Source organism: Ursus maritimus, unplaced genomic scaffold (genome assembly GCF_017311325.1).
Source record: "Ursus maritimus isolate PB19 unplaced genomic scaffold, ASM1731132v1 scaffold_6, whole genome shotgun sequence".
Lineage (NCBI taxonomy): Eukaryota > Metazoa > Chordata > Mammalia > Carnivora > Ursidae > Ursus > Ursus maritimus.
The window spans coordinates 51,543,129-51,559,320 of record NW_024426774.1 but is presented as its reverse complement, the minus strand read 5'-3'; the positions used below and the strand labels follow the sequence as shown (position 1 = coordinate 51,559,320).

At 42.3% G+C, this 16,192-nt stretch overlaps 1 protein-coding gene across 2 annotated transcripts in view; it reads left to right on the top strand.

The window, feature by feature from the left end:
* Positions 1 to 16,192, top strand: part of ANTXR1 (ANTXR cell adhesion molecule 1) — a 214,224-nt gene that overhangs the window by 78,111 nt on the left and 119,921 nt on the right. For both annotated transcript variants that reach the window (XM_040623392.1, XM_008699952.1), the window contains exon 10: positions 7,088 to 7,186. In XM_040623392.1, coding sequence (XP_040479326.1) covers positions 7,088 to 7,186 — 99 coding nt within the window. The remainder of the gene's footprint in view (positions 1 to 7,087; positions 7,187 to 16,192) is intronic.

The window sequence follows — 16,192 nt, the reverse complement described above, 5'->3', positions numbered from 1 at the left end:
CCTTCCTTCCTCTCTCCCTTCCTCCCTCCTTCCTCCCTTCCTCTCTCCCTTCCTCCCTCCCTCATATTTTCCTCCCTCCCTCCTTGCCTCCCTTTCTTCCTTCCTTTCTTTCTTTTCCCTGCTTGCTTTTCTTTTCCTTTTTTTCTTTCCTTCCATTTTTCTTTTCCTCCTAGCCTCCTTCCTTCTTTCTTCCCATCAATTCTTCGTGTCTACGATGTACCAAGCAATATGAAAAGACATGAGTACGCAAATGCAGAGAGCTGGCTCCCAACCACCCGCGAACCTCACAGCCTGCTCTGGAAGATAGTCACATGTTCCGATAAAGCACAAACCCCACATGAGGCACTGTAGCAGAGAGCTGCTCAAACAGCAGCCGGAGCGGTAATGAGATGCTGGTGGAATGAGGAAGGGCCGAAGTAACCACAGAGACTTACACACACAATGGGGACACCTCCAAGAGCATCTTCAGATACTTCCAGAATTCCCATGTGGAAAGGAATTACGATGCTTACTATGTGTAGCTTCAGGAGACCACCATGGAGAAGCTGGGGAGGAAATCAGGGAGGCAAATTTTGGCTTAACTCGTGGAATATTTACAACTAAAACTTTCCAGCAGCGGAGTGGATGGTCTGAACTCTCCGCCCTTAGAATTATGTGAGCAGTGGCCATCTGTAACCATATGCAATCCCCCTTTGGATGTTCTTTATAACTTAATGTTTCCAAAGTCTTAATTCAATTTCAGCTAAGGCATAAATGGCTGACCTTTTTTTTAATGGCAAAGAACCCAGTACACCTGGAGCTATTTTGCGTTTTAACGAAGTCTTAATGCGGAAAGGGAGTAAGGAGAGCATCTAATCTGCTCTCATCAAAAAGAGTTCATTCAATGTCCTGAGTTTAACTATTTGGAGAGAGAGCCTTCCCAGAGCTCCTCCACTGCCAGAGGTTATAAATGGGCAGCCTCCAAGCCCTCTCCGGTCCGCACACAGGTTCTTTTGGATTCACACTACCTTTAAAACAAAAATACAAAAAACACCTTAAATTTATTGCTACCATTTAAAAATCTGATTTTACCTAAAAATTCAGATTTCCCCCTTGTCTTGAAAAATCAAATCTAGCAACACTGGGCCTGCATTTATTGCAAGGTGATGATTATTGGAGACTGAGTAACTTCCCTTTTTAAAAGAAGTATGGAGAGGTGCCTGGGTGGCACAGCGGTTAAGCGTCTGCCTTCGGCTCAGGGCGTGATCCCGGCGTTATGGGATCGAGCCCCACATCAGGCTCCTCCACTATGAGCCTGCTTCTTCCTCTCCCACTCCCCCTGCTTGTGTTCCCTCTCTCGCTGGCTGTTTCTATCTCTGTCAAATAAATAAATAAAATCTTTAAAAATAAAAATAAAAGAAGCATGGACCCTTTCCAGTTCACCATACTCCCCCCCATTTCCTATTACACCCCCATACCCAGGCCAAGCGTATGGTTACTATTTAGCATGGTGCTTATGTCTGTATTTACTGTATTTACATTTCCTCTTCTAAAATATGTAGGAAGTCACCTGCTGTGGGGAGAGCCTTCAGGGCACCTTTGACATTACCTGCTTTTCAAATAATTCTGCTTCTCTTTAAAAAAGTTCCTAAGTAAATATTTTTGCCGATTAGTCTCTGTCATTACGAGAGTTGCCCTCTTGTTAGACTGGCCTTGCCTCGTTTAGCTCCTCTCCAGGAAACCCGTCCTTTGCCTAAATATAATTTCCCTCTGGTCGCACTCAGTTGGCCTCAAACTGGAATCGCTCACAGTTTTCTATGTGAGCAAGTTCTCCAGGAAGGAACTAATTGGAATCACGTGTACAACCTGCCAAGTGTTCTACGCATGAGTTTGTTGCACTCCAGACACGGAAGGAGATTATATTTAGCTCCTCTCACTGTCATTCCAGAAGCAACTGTACCACTCCTACTGTGTTGCTTCTCACTGTTGGTAGTAAACCTGGGCGGGTTCGCACAAAAAGGAGGCGGTTTTAGGGCTCCTGTTTACCATTTGGCCTTAGATGCTTAAAACAGACAATTTTAGGCAACATCAAACAGTGGATTCATTTCTTTCATATTTCATTGTATTTCAAAGAGCTCATGCCCGGCCCTTAGACACCTCTGTAGAATGGCTTGTTTAATTCTCTGCTTGGTCCTTCCTTTTCATTTAAACCTGTTTCTGTTTGGAGGAGCGACTCTCACACACTGTTAGTGGAAATGTGAAATGACACAATCCCTTTGGAAAACAGTCCTGACAGCTTCTTTAAGAATGAAACATACACCAATCGTCTGACCTGGCCATCCTACCTCCAGGTATTTAGCCAAGAGAAAAGGAAGTCTATGTCCAGGCAGAGACTGGCACACAGATGTTTATAACGGCTTCATTTTTAATAGCCAAAAACTGTGAATAACTCAGATGTTCATCAACAGGGGATGGATAACAAATTGTGGTTTATCCATACAGTGAAGGATACTCAGCAATACAAACGAATAGACTATGCATAAATCTCAATAATTATGGGAGAGTTTTTAAATAATTACGCTGGGTAAGAGAAGCCAGACAAAAAATGTACTTACTGTATGATGCCACTTACATAAAATTCTAGGTCATGCAAACTAATCTTACAACAGCAGAGAGCAGGTGAGTGGCTGCGTGGGATCGGTGGTTGCATGGTCCTGGGGAGGAGCAGGAGTGAGGCGTTACAAAGGGGCACTTGGAAACTTTTGGAAGTGGTGGCTATGTTCACCATCTTGATTGTGCTATTGTCCCATGATCGTAGACGTAGGTCAAAACTGTCAAATGATACCCTTTATGTGCAAGTTATTGTATGTCAGTTTCGCCTCAGTAACGCTGTTATCATTAAATAGCTAAAAACTAAAAAGTTCTAGAATAATTTGGGCATCGGAAGGCACTTAACACGAGTCTCTATTATATTTGTATGTTCCACGTCACATTAAGCATGTGGTAAGACAGCAACTTCAAACTAACTCACAAGGTAAAACATCGGTAGCAATAATTCTACACATAAGTCTTAGGCAAACAGAGCAAAGGAGAATATACAGATGTCTCATTTTCAGTACAGTGAAAAATAGGTGACCTTTATTGAGGTCATCTCAAAACTAGGTGTTCCGTATTTCAAAAAAAAAAGAAAAAGAAAAGCAAAGAAATAAAAAGGAGGGAACAGAATAGGATAAGTTTATCCAACCATTCACAGACTTTCTTTTTTCTTTTTTTAATTGAGCTATAACTCATATACCATAAAATTCACCCTTTCAAAAAGTGCAATTCAGTGGTTTTTATTATATACACAAAGTTGTACAACCATAACCACTATCTAATTCCAGAATATTTTCATCACCCCAAAAAAACCCTTATACCCATTAAGCAGTCACTCACCATTTCCCCTTCCCTCCAGCCCTGGCATCTGCCAGTTGATATTCTTTCACTATGGATTTGCTCAACTTTTCATATGGAAAGGAAATGCAGTGGAATCGTACATTTTGTGGCTTTTCGTGGCTTCTGTCCTTTGGCATAATGTTTTCAAGATTCATCCATGCCATAGCATGTGTCAGAACTGATTCTTTCATGGGTGCATAATACTCCATTGTATGGATAGCATCTTCATTGGCTGATGGGCATTTGGGTTGTTTCTGCTTTCTCGCTATTATGAACGATGCCGTCATGAACACACATGTACAAGTTTTTGTGCAGACATACATTTTCAATTCTCTTGAGTATATAGGAATGAAATCCGTAGGTCATAAGGTAACTGTGCGTTTACCTTCTTGAGACACTGCCGAACTGCTCTACGAAACAGCTACGCCCTTTGCATTCCCAGCAGCCAGCTCTGAGGGCGCGAACTGATTCACCAACACTTGTTTGTGTGCATCTCTCTTACTACAGCCGTTCGAGTGAGCATGGAGTGATATCTCATTGTGGTTTTGGTCCACGTGTCCCTAATGACTAATGGTGTTGAGCATCTTTCTGTTCGCTAACTTGACGAAGCCTCAGAAAATAAACAAGATTAGCCCTGACCGTACATGAATAAAGGACCACCTTCTCCTTCTTCTTTATTCCGTTTCTATATCAAGATATGTCACTGATTTATTCATTCAATACTGAGACTGACTCAGCTCTGCGTTAGGCACAGTCAAAAAATTTAAAGAAACAGAAATGATGGCCTCTACCATCAGGAAGTTTAAATTGAGAGTAAATAATTGAGAACAAATTGACGAAAGAATCATAATGAACATATACCTCAAAGAATATATATCTTAAAAGACCGGATCAAGGATCATTTTCTAGTAGAAATTCCTCCCTAAAATCCCACAATCCCTAGGCACTTCTTGTAGGAGCAGTTACCCAACAGGCAAATTGCCTAAAAACACTTCGCTGTACATATTGTGAAAGGTAGGTTCAGGGCTTTCCGGATACATGGACTTAAATCATCTGTCCTGGTTCTGGTGTGTCCTGGTTCTCACTTGCTGGCAGATTCATGAGACAGAGTTTTGTTACATAACTTGTATGTGTGAAGAGCTGACATTCCAGCCAGGCTGCAGGGTCAGACGTTTGGGCTCTTCTGGAAACCAAATGTGCGCGGGAGCACAGAAACCTTACCAAACAGGGTGGGAGCGCACCCGGCTCTGGTGTGCTTCCCCGAGCATCGTTGCCCCCATCTTCTCCCCAGGCCAAGGGGGTTAAATTGTTCCCTTTCCACCATGGCCACGTCATGGATTCCGGCTGTCTTTCTTTCTAAACACCCTGAGGTCAGGCCGAGCAGACATGTGGGCAGCCTTTTTTTTTACAGAGGACTCAGCAGCTGAACTGGTAATGCTAGAACATGGTGTTAGAGAAGAGAGCTTGGCACGGGGCCTGCATTTCCAGAGTCTTGTCTCCTTCCGCTAATGTTTGAGGAAACAAGAGAAGGAGCACAGCAGTGAGGCCGAAAACATGTTGCATCAGCAAAAGTGTCCAACGGCAGATTGCTGGATGTCTAACATTCAAAATAAAAAACAAATAGTTTTCTATAGGCTTACATGAGTAAAGAAGATCCAGTAAGCTTCTTCCACGATGCTTGACACTTAATAGGATGCTTATTGAGGCAACTGCGTCATCAGCCACATGCCTGGCAGGCTTCTAACGAAAATTATTAAGTCCATCCTTCTAAACTTAGCAATCGTGCATATGCATATGTGAATCCTTAATATTTATAGGACTTGTGATCCTGAAAAACCACTTGCCCACGACCTTAATTACTAGAGTTCAAAACTAAGGCCGTGAACCCTCAGATACTCCCCCTTTTGCTGCTTACAAATTACATGACCTTGGGCAAGTCATTTAAAATGTCAGAATCTCAATTTCCTTATTGTTAAGGTCCTTTATACTTCTAAAAAGCATTCTGTTCTGACTTGTATTCTTTGTGGCACATACAGTGCCTCTGGGTTCTCTTGCTTGGGTTTCAATTACTTGCGTCCCCATCCGGGTCAGCCCCACTCTTCTGCAAACTTGTCTAAAACTAAACTAAATAAACCTTTTAAAAATCACAACGTCAGTCTCTAAATTGACCACATGTCACAAGACAATGAGGATCCATTTCAACATAATGGCCGAGTCCTAAGGGCATGGCATTTGATGCCCGACACACCTGGATTCCAGCTGTCCCCTGACAGCTACCAGCCATGAGATCTGGGACAAATTACTGAATCTCACTCAGCTCAGTTTTCTCATTCGTACCTCCCTGGGCTGTGGTGAGGCTGAAATGACGTTGGGCATATACAAGGCTTAGCGCAGGGCTTGGCACACAGTGAGGGAGCCATTAGCGTCCGGTATGATTATCTTGGCATCCGTGATCTTTAAACTCATTTCCTGGGAATGAAGGTGACTTGCAGTCGTGACATTCATTACATTTTGGAGGAGTCCCATAAGCTAGTTCTCTGATTCCATTCTTCCTCCAACAACAATGTCCATTTGTATAGCAATTTATAGTTCAGGATCCAATTTCACAACTATCGCCTTTTCCCTTTCCCTTTTAGTCTATTTCTTTTTTAGATGCCACCCAGCATTACCCAAAGCCCCAATTTTTATACGTGAAAGAATGACCAAAAAAAGAGAAGAAAATAGAGCATGGACTGTTAGTTATTATCAAACTCAAGCAAGTATTTCTAAACGTTTAGCTAATAATTTAGCTGTTTTTTTTTTCTTTTTGAAAGACTCTTGTAAAGGATCATTATTTTCACTCCATAAGGATTTTCTTAACCTGTATGAGTTCACCATGCATTATGCCAATGTGAAACTAACATGCAGGGCCAGAGACCTGCAAGTTATAGTCTCTCTTCTGTTTAGAGAGAAGCCAGTGCTACACGGAGGGGCCGTCGTCAGTTCAAGAAAGTGGCCACTGGATAAGCAAGATTTTGATTTGTTACTAAATACAACTATTCCCATGTAATCCTAGACCCTGCTGCTCTATGCCCGGCAGAGACAGGAGGGCCTGAAGCAGTCATCAAATAATTCCTGACCTAATGGAATGTTTTTCTAGTGGTGGAAGAAAAGACACCACCACACCTAATCCCTTGCCACACCGTTCAGGACAGACTGTGGAGGCCATAAGGCAGTGATTTAAAAAAAAAAAAAAAATTAGGCACCATCGGCTCTAAAGAAATCCTTTAAGGGGACTCCAGTATGCAAAACAGACACAAGAAATGCCGAGTTGATTGGAGGAGTGGTGGAGAGCCCCCACCCCTGTGGTCCCCCAGATGCAGGGATCACAGCTTTTAACACTGCCAGGACTTGAGAGATGGGTAAGAGTTGAATGGACAGAGAAGCGGAGAGCAGGGCATTCCAGGTAGGAGGAAAAGCATGGGCAAAGGCAAGAAGGTAGGAACCCAAAGACGACATCTATGCCTTCCTCGTGGGCATCTAATGAGAAGGAGGTGGGTTTCCAACCTGAACCAGCGTCCGAATATTTGAAGCCTGGTGAAACAGTTAAGAAATGCCCTGCGTCGGGGCAGATGGAAAGCGTAAGGTTAATGGACTGCAGTCCGATGACGTGACTTGTCCTTATTCCTTTCAGAATCGTTTCAAGTCGTCGTAAGAGGAAACGGCTTCCGACACGCCCGGAACGTGGACAGGGTCCTGTGCAGCTTCAAGATCAATGAGTCAGTCACACTCAGTAAGTTCTTGCGGCGTTGGGGGGTCTCCTCAGCCCGCTTTGGGGACGGCCCCAGCTCCATCTGCCAGCACGGCCGCCCACAGGGGACCGCACGGAGAAGGCCCTTCCCCTAGCTGGCCCCGCAGCTGTCCTTGTCCGCGGGGAAAGGCAGGCAGGCACTTGATTCTCAGTCTACCGACGTCGGCGCTAAGTCACTCCCTCTCTGGCCGCAGCGCTGGCACTGGGAGCTTAGAGCTTGGGAAGCTGGCTGTTCCTTGACAAAGGACTAGGTACCGTCAAGCATCAGAGTGAAAAATAGAGGGTCTAAATTTATTCATTCTGAATAAACCGAAAGGCAAACTGTTAGGCTTGCATGTGTAGACTCTGCAAGTTTCTCCAATCTGCATGATTCTTGCCTGGAGTAGCCAAGAAACTCTCATCATGGTGAATACCTGACATGAAATACAGGAATATGGAAGGAAAACGGAGTGCATTTCATGCGAAAAATGAATTATCGTAACACTGGCACTTTTACAAGACATTTGTAGCAGGCACGTTCTTAATTTAAAGACGTGTGGTTCGTGCAGCTGTCCAGGAGAGGTAGGGAAGTCTGGTTATGGGGGGGACAGATGGCCAGGAGCCCTGGTTATTATTCGCATCTGGCATCCATCACACAGATAATTATCAACTCACTATCCGCAGTGACAAACGGTAAGAATACGCTACATTTTGTGTAATGCCGTGTCCTTCTGAATGTTTCACATCTTTGTGCCACGGTAGCCGTGGGAGGTAGGAAGATCAAGGAGCACGGGGAAACACACGTTTGTTGACTCGGCAGTGACTCTGGTGTTGGCCTCCTCGTAGCCTTATGACATAGGTGCTGTCTTGCTTTTAAAAAGGAAGAATTGAGGGCTATGCCTTTTTTCCTCCTTAACCTCTTAAAACCCCCTTGAATATTTAAACAGAGATAGGCACTGGCTTCCTTACAAACATCTGGAATTCCTGGCCCTGGAGTAATTCCAAATATTTGAAACATTCAGTTCATTTTCTTGATACTTGGAAATGCTCTCGCATATCCAAAAAGTACATGCGATTTGAAATCATTTTGAGAAATCCCTGACTAGTCATAGTGTGAAGGTTGGCCTTGTGCCCTCTACCAAGGTCCTCCTCTGTCTTCCCTTTCGATTGTGATGTCGCCGAAGTACACCTGCCCTCTCTTCTTAGCCACAATCTCAAATCTAAGATCAGAAAGTCCTGAGGGTTGACCTCAAAGATGTCAAGCCTTCCAATGGAGGCTTCCCAGACAAGCGAGCCTTCAGACCCAACCCCTGTCTGAAGATGCATGGAAATGGGGTGCAGTGTTGCCATTGCCTGAAAGGTTACACGGAGAGGCTGTGTTAGCATAACATGAACTGCAGATGTGCCCTGGATTTGTTGAGTGACATTCTGAAGGCCTATTTTCCAGCCTCTCTATGAGATTTTCTTTCTTGGGAAACCCAGCTCATCCTCCTTCTCCCTCTTCTCTTCCTTTCCTAATATATACTTGCAAACACCTGCACAGTCTCTCTACCTCATTCATATTCAAAAACAAATAAAGGCCTTGGGGCAGGGATCTGGCTGAAGCCACAAGCCTAATTGTGCTTTGCTGCACGGTGCTGACAGTTTGGAGCAGAGGAAGGCAGTGCCTCAGCCATATGACATCCTGCAAGCAGCTCTCCTACACTCAAACACACCGTTATTAAAACTATTCCCAGGGGCAAATATTGTAATAAAAAAACACCGGTCCTTCATTTATGAATTCACCTCTCATTTCCATTCAGTAAATGATATGAATAAGAAACTATGAGGACAGAAGAGATGAGTATATTTTAAAAAAATACAACATAGTCAAATCTGCATTTTTCTCCCAACCTTATGGATATAACAGTCTCTATTGAGTCACCTCTGTGAAATAAAATAAATTTAGATTCCTTTACTTTTCCCATTCTCCTTTCCTATATCTAGATCCCAAGTTTTAAAACATTATCTATTTTCATTTTTATGGTATGTATTTCCTCTTTCAAGATTTTTTCCTAAATGCTGCGTTAGGTTTTATAACAGGAAGAGAATATAATGCTGTTATCGATCAGAAAAAGATTAATCAATGGCCCAGTAATGAAGGGAGGACTGTTGTAGCTCCAGCCAGTTCAAACATGATGCAGGCCCCCGAGTCTTTGGCAAATAATACAAGAGCAGATTGTATGAAACCAAAACTACACATAAAAGAACAAATTGAAGAATTAGATTTATAGTGGAAGATGCTAACATGACTTTCTAAGTCTTCAATAATAAAAAAATTTAAGATATAGACCAGATACATAGATACGTTTTTAAATGGCTAGGAAGAGCACTAAACATTTATTGTACTAACACACAAACAAAATGCCAATATATCAATGCTAAAGCGTAGAAATTATTTAAATATATTCTTTGATAATAAACATAACCAGAAAATAAAAAGTGTACTTAAAATAAAAATAAAAATACCTACTTCTCTCCCATGTTCCTCGCTTTTGCTTAAAAATGAAATCAACGAATCAACCACTTAGAAATCTAAAACAATTTCTGGACTTGCATTCAATATAATAGATCCAGAAATTCTGGATGAAATATGATTTTAAAATTTGCAGGGGGCCTGGGTGGCTCAGTCAGTTGAGCATCTGACTCTTAATTTCAGCTCAGGTTCTGATCTCAGGGTCATGGGATTGAGCCCCACATCAGGCTCCATGCTCAACACAGAGTTGGCTTGAGATTCTCCATCTCCCTGTCCCTCCATCCCACCCCCGTTCCCACTCTAAATAAACATATAAATAAAATCTCAAAAAAAGAAATTTGTAATGTGTGACCCTGCTCAAAAGAAGGAAACCCTCAGGTATAGAAAGCAAAAAAGGGAATGCAAAATCTAAGCAGGAAGCAAAGCCATGGAAGCTCTAGTCCTGGGGGTCTGCCGGCCAAGATCCCAACACTGATGCAGACATAGGACATCAGCCTGTGCAAGGCAGAGGCGAGAGCAGAGCCCCCTGCAGAAATTCAGCTCCAAAGGGCTATCCCACACGTTAACTGGGATTAGAAAAGCTTCTCAGTGACTCAAAGAAGCAGGGGAGTAAAGCTAAGATGTTATACCACCCACATGATACGGAAGCACAAGTCAGGAAATAAGCCCCAAAATGTGTCCATGACCATTCTGATTCCTGCGGCCCTGGCAGTGGCCACGCACATCTAGCCCAACATACAGCACTCCTGCAGCCAGCAACCCCCTCCGAAGAAGGGCTCACAGCACCAATGCCCAACCGTATGAAGATGGATGGAAGAAACAGGAGAAGACGGCGGAAAAAGGGACTAGAGAACAATTTGAAAGACCATGTAAATGAACACATTTAAAGTGGGTAAAGAGATCCATGAGACCAAGGGGAAGACCATTCAACAAAAGCAGATCTGCAGAAGAATCTAGTGTCACGTCTAGAGTTGAAAAAGTTTATTCGCTGAATTGCAATTTAATGGCTGGATTTAGCAGTGCGGCTAGACAGAGATGAAGATGACCTGCATGCACTGGAAAAACAGAGACCAGAAAATCCAGCCGAAGCCCCAGGGCCACATTCTTTTCACCCAAGTTTTGCAAGACTTTAAGGGACAGATGACCCATATCCAAAACATACAAAACAAACACAGAGAAAGCATCTTAATTCATTGTCTAATAATGATATCCTCTTCATTTTTTGAAAAACTAGACAAAGACACCAGAAGTAGAGAATATTTGAGATCAAGCTCATTGATGACGAACACCTAATAAAATACTGTCGAACAAAGTCCAGCAATGTAGCTAAAAAGAACCAGACAGTTTTGAAGAATGAGTGGGAATTTGTCTCTTACATAGCAAAACTTTTTTATTCCAAGAAGGTATTAAAATTCACTATCCATTCCAAATTTTTAAAACATACAGTTTTAGAAAACTAGGAATAGGATAAGGCTTTTTCAGCACACTAAATTGTGAACACGAAGGTGATATGGGAATTCAAAACTCAACATCACTGAATAGTAAATCACTACATAGAGGTATTCACTTTATAGTTAGGAAGAAAAAAACAGGACAACCTGTTTCACCATTGTTTTTTAATATTGATCTGAAAGTTCTAGCCGCCATCCAGTAGAACTTTCTGTGATGACGGAATGGTCTAGAATGGTAGCTAATGGTAGCCACAAGCTACAGGTGGCTATTGGGTATTTGAAATGTGGCTAGTGCAACTGAGGAACTGAATTTTTAATTTAATTTAATGTAAATGAAGTTTAAACTTACCTTAAATGTCAGTAGCCACTGTGACTACTGTACTGGGCAATGCCATAGGTATCTCAATAACGCAAGAAAACTAATGAGAGACCTAAGTACAGGAAAGGGGGTCAAATGTCATTACTTTAAAATGATGGTTATATCCTTCTGGAAAACTAAAGAGAATCAGGAAACTACTAGACTAATAAGAAGGTTATTAAACTGGATGATTTTGAGATAAACCACTCCCTTATAATAATCAATAGTTCTCCAGAATTCGCAATGATCAATTAGAATGCATCCCAGGAGCTATAGAGCAATGACATTAAAAAATCTAGTAAGAACTAATATAACCAAACTTGTGAAGATACAGAGGGGGAAGGCCAGAGAACTTGGTGAGGGATATGAAAGTATAAATAAATGGAGAAGCAGCATAGATTTATGCACAGGCCCTGGAAACAAACCACCCAGGAAGAGAATCCTGGCCTAAGCCTGTGTGACCGTGCCAAGTTATTTAGCCTCTCTATGCCTCAGTTTCTCTCTCTGTAAAATGAGGATAGCAATAACAGCACCTCTCTCATGAACTGCTTTGAGGCTTCAGTGTGGGGAGTGGGGCTTAGAACAGGGTCTGGCCCACAGTAAGCTGTCAATCATTCAATCACTGTTGGCTGCTGGTATTAATGAATAATTATGACTCTCACTATTATTAAATAGAGCAGCAACTGAGTGTTGTAAAGACCTCAGTTGTCTTCAAATTAATATTTACTTTTTAAACAATCCCAGTGAAAATTCCAATGGGACTTTTTTTTAAGCTAACAAAATAATTCTAAACTTTATATGGAAGAATAAACATTCAAGAATGGCCAAGAAAAATGTGGACACTTGCCCTAGCTGATTTTTAAGATGTACGAAAGAGCTGCGGTAATTGGTAATTGAAACAATGTATAACTGGTACCACAAAAGGCAAACTGAGCGTTGGAACAGGAAAAACGAAATCCATAAACAGAGCCAAACACTTATGTGAATTTAATATCAAATAAAGTGACCTTGCTAATCAGCAGGAAAAGAATGGATTATTCCCCCCGAATGGTGTGGAGACAACTGGCTAACTACTTGGAAAAACAATTCAGTTAGATTTCTATCTCGCACCTGACATCGAAACAAATTCCAGATGAAAAATTTATATGTGAACATGAAACTATAAAAATTCTAGAAGGAAACAAAAATAAATATTTACATAATTTTCTAGTAGGGAGAGGCTTTTTAAGCCTAACACTGGAGAGAGAGAGAGAATAAAGAAAAAATTTCATAGTTTGGGTACGTATTTTTTGTTTTTCTGTTACCTCCCCCTCAAAATCTAAAGGGAAGAGAAAACCAGCAAAATTATTTAAAAAGACATGTAACAAAGAGTCAATAACCTTAATATACAGACTGCTCTTAAAATCAGTAAAAAAGAAAAAAAGAAAAAAAAAGAAAAAAGTGAACACATCAATGGATGAAAGCTATGAAAAGGAAATTTACAAGAACAATAGTGGTCAGCAAACATAAGGAAAATGCTTACTGTAACCAAAGACACGCAAATTGAAATAATCTATCAACCTGGCAAAGATTAACAATACAATGCCTGGTATTGGGAAAAATATAGGGGAACAGGTGTTTTCATTCATCATTGGTGGGACACCAATTCTTAAAATGAGCAACTGCTTTTATACATTTTGACCCAGAATTTCCATTTCGACTTCATCAAAAGGAAATGATTGGGAATTTTTACAAGGACTTGGCTACAAGATGTTTATCCTGATATTGCTTATGATAACAGAAGGAAAAAGGGAGAAAGAGGGAGAGAAAGGGAGGAGGAGGAGAAGAAGAAAGGAAGGAAGGGAGGAAAGGAGGACGGGAGGAAACCAAAACATCTAAATGGAAACAATATAAATGTTGAACAACAGATAATCTGTTACATAAATGATACTTTACCCCTACGTAATTAATGTTGTAGGAAAGAAGAACAATTGCTGATGTGGGAAAATGTTAATAATATAGTGACAAAAGTTACACACGGTACCTCCATGCTATTTCTGTTTTATACACGGACTTTTATGCAGAGAGAGAAAACAGCAAAATGTTAACAGTAGTTACCTCTGAATGAGACCACTATTAAATTTTTTTCTACCAAGTTTTCTACAATCATATGTCTCTTATGTAACAAGAAAAAAAAATAACAGCAGTTGTTTAAAATTTAATTTTAAAATCCTTGTTAATTATTTACCCCTAGCGTACATCTTAAGTTTAGCATTTGCTTAGTTCTCCAATCACCAGGCTAAACTCACTCCTGGCCAAGAGGATATCTTGGAAATCTTCACACAAACTTTATTTATTCTGGCTGCACTTTTTCCTACTCCAGTATTCAACATATTGTGCCAAGAAAAGATCCACTTTCAATTGGAAATCCATTTGCAGAGAGATTAGAATGCTGAAAAGGAGACACTGGGGTATGAGCTGAGAAATGATTCATCTTAATGAACAGTAAATTAAAAATGGGCTTTTTATCAATGCAATAATGAAAAACATGCTAGACTCTCCTGGGGCTGCGTGGCAAGGTAGGAGGTATGACTATAAAACAAAGAAACTGATTTTTAACAAACTCACTAAAATTCAACTTACAGGCCGTGTGAGAAATCAGTTTCCTGGTTTTATAGGCACACTTATTTTTTGATACAAAACGTTATTTCCCAGCTTGATCTCCAGTCTTATTCACTAGGCATGGCTCTGGTTTACTTTTTGTTCACTCTCAAAGGATAAAACTTCGCCCCCTTTGAAGATATTTTTTCAAGCTGAACATGAGTCATGAAGGCAGTTCTAAGAGTTCCAAAGAGGGGCTCAGCTTCCCAAGGGGACGAAAGACAACACTCACTCAAATGCAGAAGTTCCAGTGTGTTTGTTTTTAAAAATCTGTCCGATTATCCAGAAACTATACTTCATCTTGAAAACATGTGAGCCCTGGGGCTGCAGCAGGCACCCTACGGAGATCACTGAAGGGCACCTATGACGGCAGATGGGGAGGGAAGGCAGAGGGAAGAAGACAAACTTCCCAAACAAAAGCCTATTGTTGCCTTTCTCACTGGTTAGAGTATTGCGTCTTTTGGTCAAAGGTACTTAGTGCAGTTTGGATGCATCCCTGGGGGGTTGATGTCATAAGAAGATGGTGGAAGGTCACTTTGGGCAACTCAGAATGAAGAGACATAAAGGAGCGTCTCGTCTTGCGGTGCCGAGTCAGGCTGCAGAGCAGACCCTCCTGAGAACTTCATCTAACTAATAGCAGCTACTGATTGCTGGGCCCTCCCCGTGCTCTCCCCTTCCGTCCTCACAGCACCCCAGTGAGGGACAAGTTAGTCAGGGTAAGTAGGGAACAGCAAGTTTCCGGAGACAGAAGCAATTTGGACCTTGGGTGATCCACAGGCTTTTGACTACTTCCAAAACAAGGATCCCCACAGATTCTTGGGTCTCCGGATCCCAAATGCCCTCATAACCCTGATGTAAACCTCATTGGGTGCTGCTGGTTCGCATGACTCCCCTGCATTTTGTAGGCAGGACACCTCAGCTCAGAGAGGTTTGGCTACTTGCCTGAAGTTACAGAGCACATTGGTAGGAGTCAAGACTTGAACTCAAGTTCAAGGGAAAAAAAAGCCCTGGACCGGGGAAGGAAGAGCCCAGGCTTTAGTGTGTCAGTGTATGGAGTTGACTGTGTGTTCACAAGTGAAGCACCTCTTGTGATTCCCTGACGGCCCCTTTCCCTTGAACGTCGGGAGTTTCACGTTCTCTGGCAGTGTTTCCCCTTTGCCCTGCTTTCCGAAAGAGCTCTGATTTTGCCAGGCATTTCTGAAGTGGCTCCTGCCAAGACTGTGTTAGTGCGTGTTCCCATCGTTAAGGCCCAGACAAAAATATAGTAAGTGGAAATTTACTGGATTGTTGCTTGGTCAGACAAAAGCCCCAGTAATCTGGGGTGGGATGGAAGTAAAGGGGGAATTGCCACCCCAGGGTAACTAGGTGGTAAAGATCTTCATTCTGGGGCAAAAGACCTTCTTGCAGGGGTGAGTTGACACAGCCCAAAGTTAGCTACGGCAGTGCCTGATGGCCTCGCCCTTGACCTTTGTCCCTGCTCTACCATGCATGCAGTTGCCTCCAAGTGAAAATTAGAAGCGACACATGAACTTAGCACGCACTGTGCTTCTTTGAGGCATGGTTGGAGGAGAGCCTTGCTTGTGACCTTCCTGAGACTGTCATTGCCCCAGCCCTGCCTGTCCTGATGGGGAAAGTTGGACCCCTCTACTTCTGCACCCAATGGCTAGACAGCCACAAACCCTGCTTGTCCTCATATAACTCTGCTCCTTTGTCACTCAAAGGGTTGGTGGAAGAGAAGGGAGCTGGGCCAGACTTGTGAGAACCCCAGGCAGGCTCGCAATCTATGCCCCCTCTCAAACTGACGTCCCTTAAATATTTGCTCAACACCCATTTAGAGGAAGAGTTGGATGCTGCTGAGGGAAAGGAAGCAAAAGAATGCTATCTGCGGATCTCTTCTCCGTGCAATTCAGCTCTGCCCCCCAGCCTGCATACTACAGAGTTCCGTGGCATCCACAGTTACTCAAGTGTGTGCCGGGCGTCTCCTTCCCCCCTCTTCTCTGAGTTTCTATAGAGGTCTGTGTTCTTTAAAAACAGTCAGCATTGAC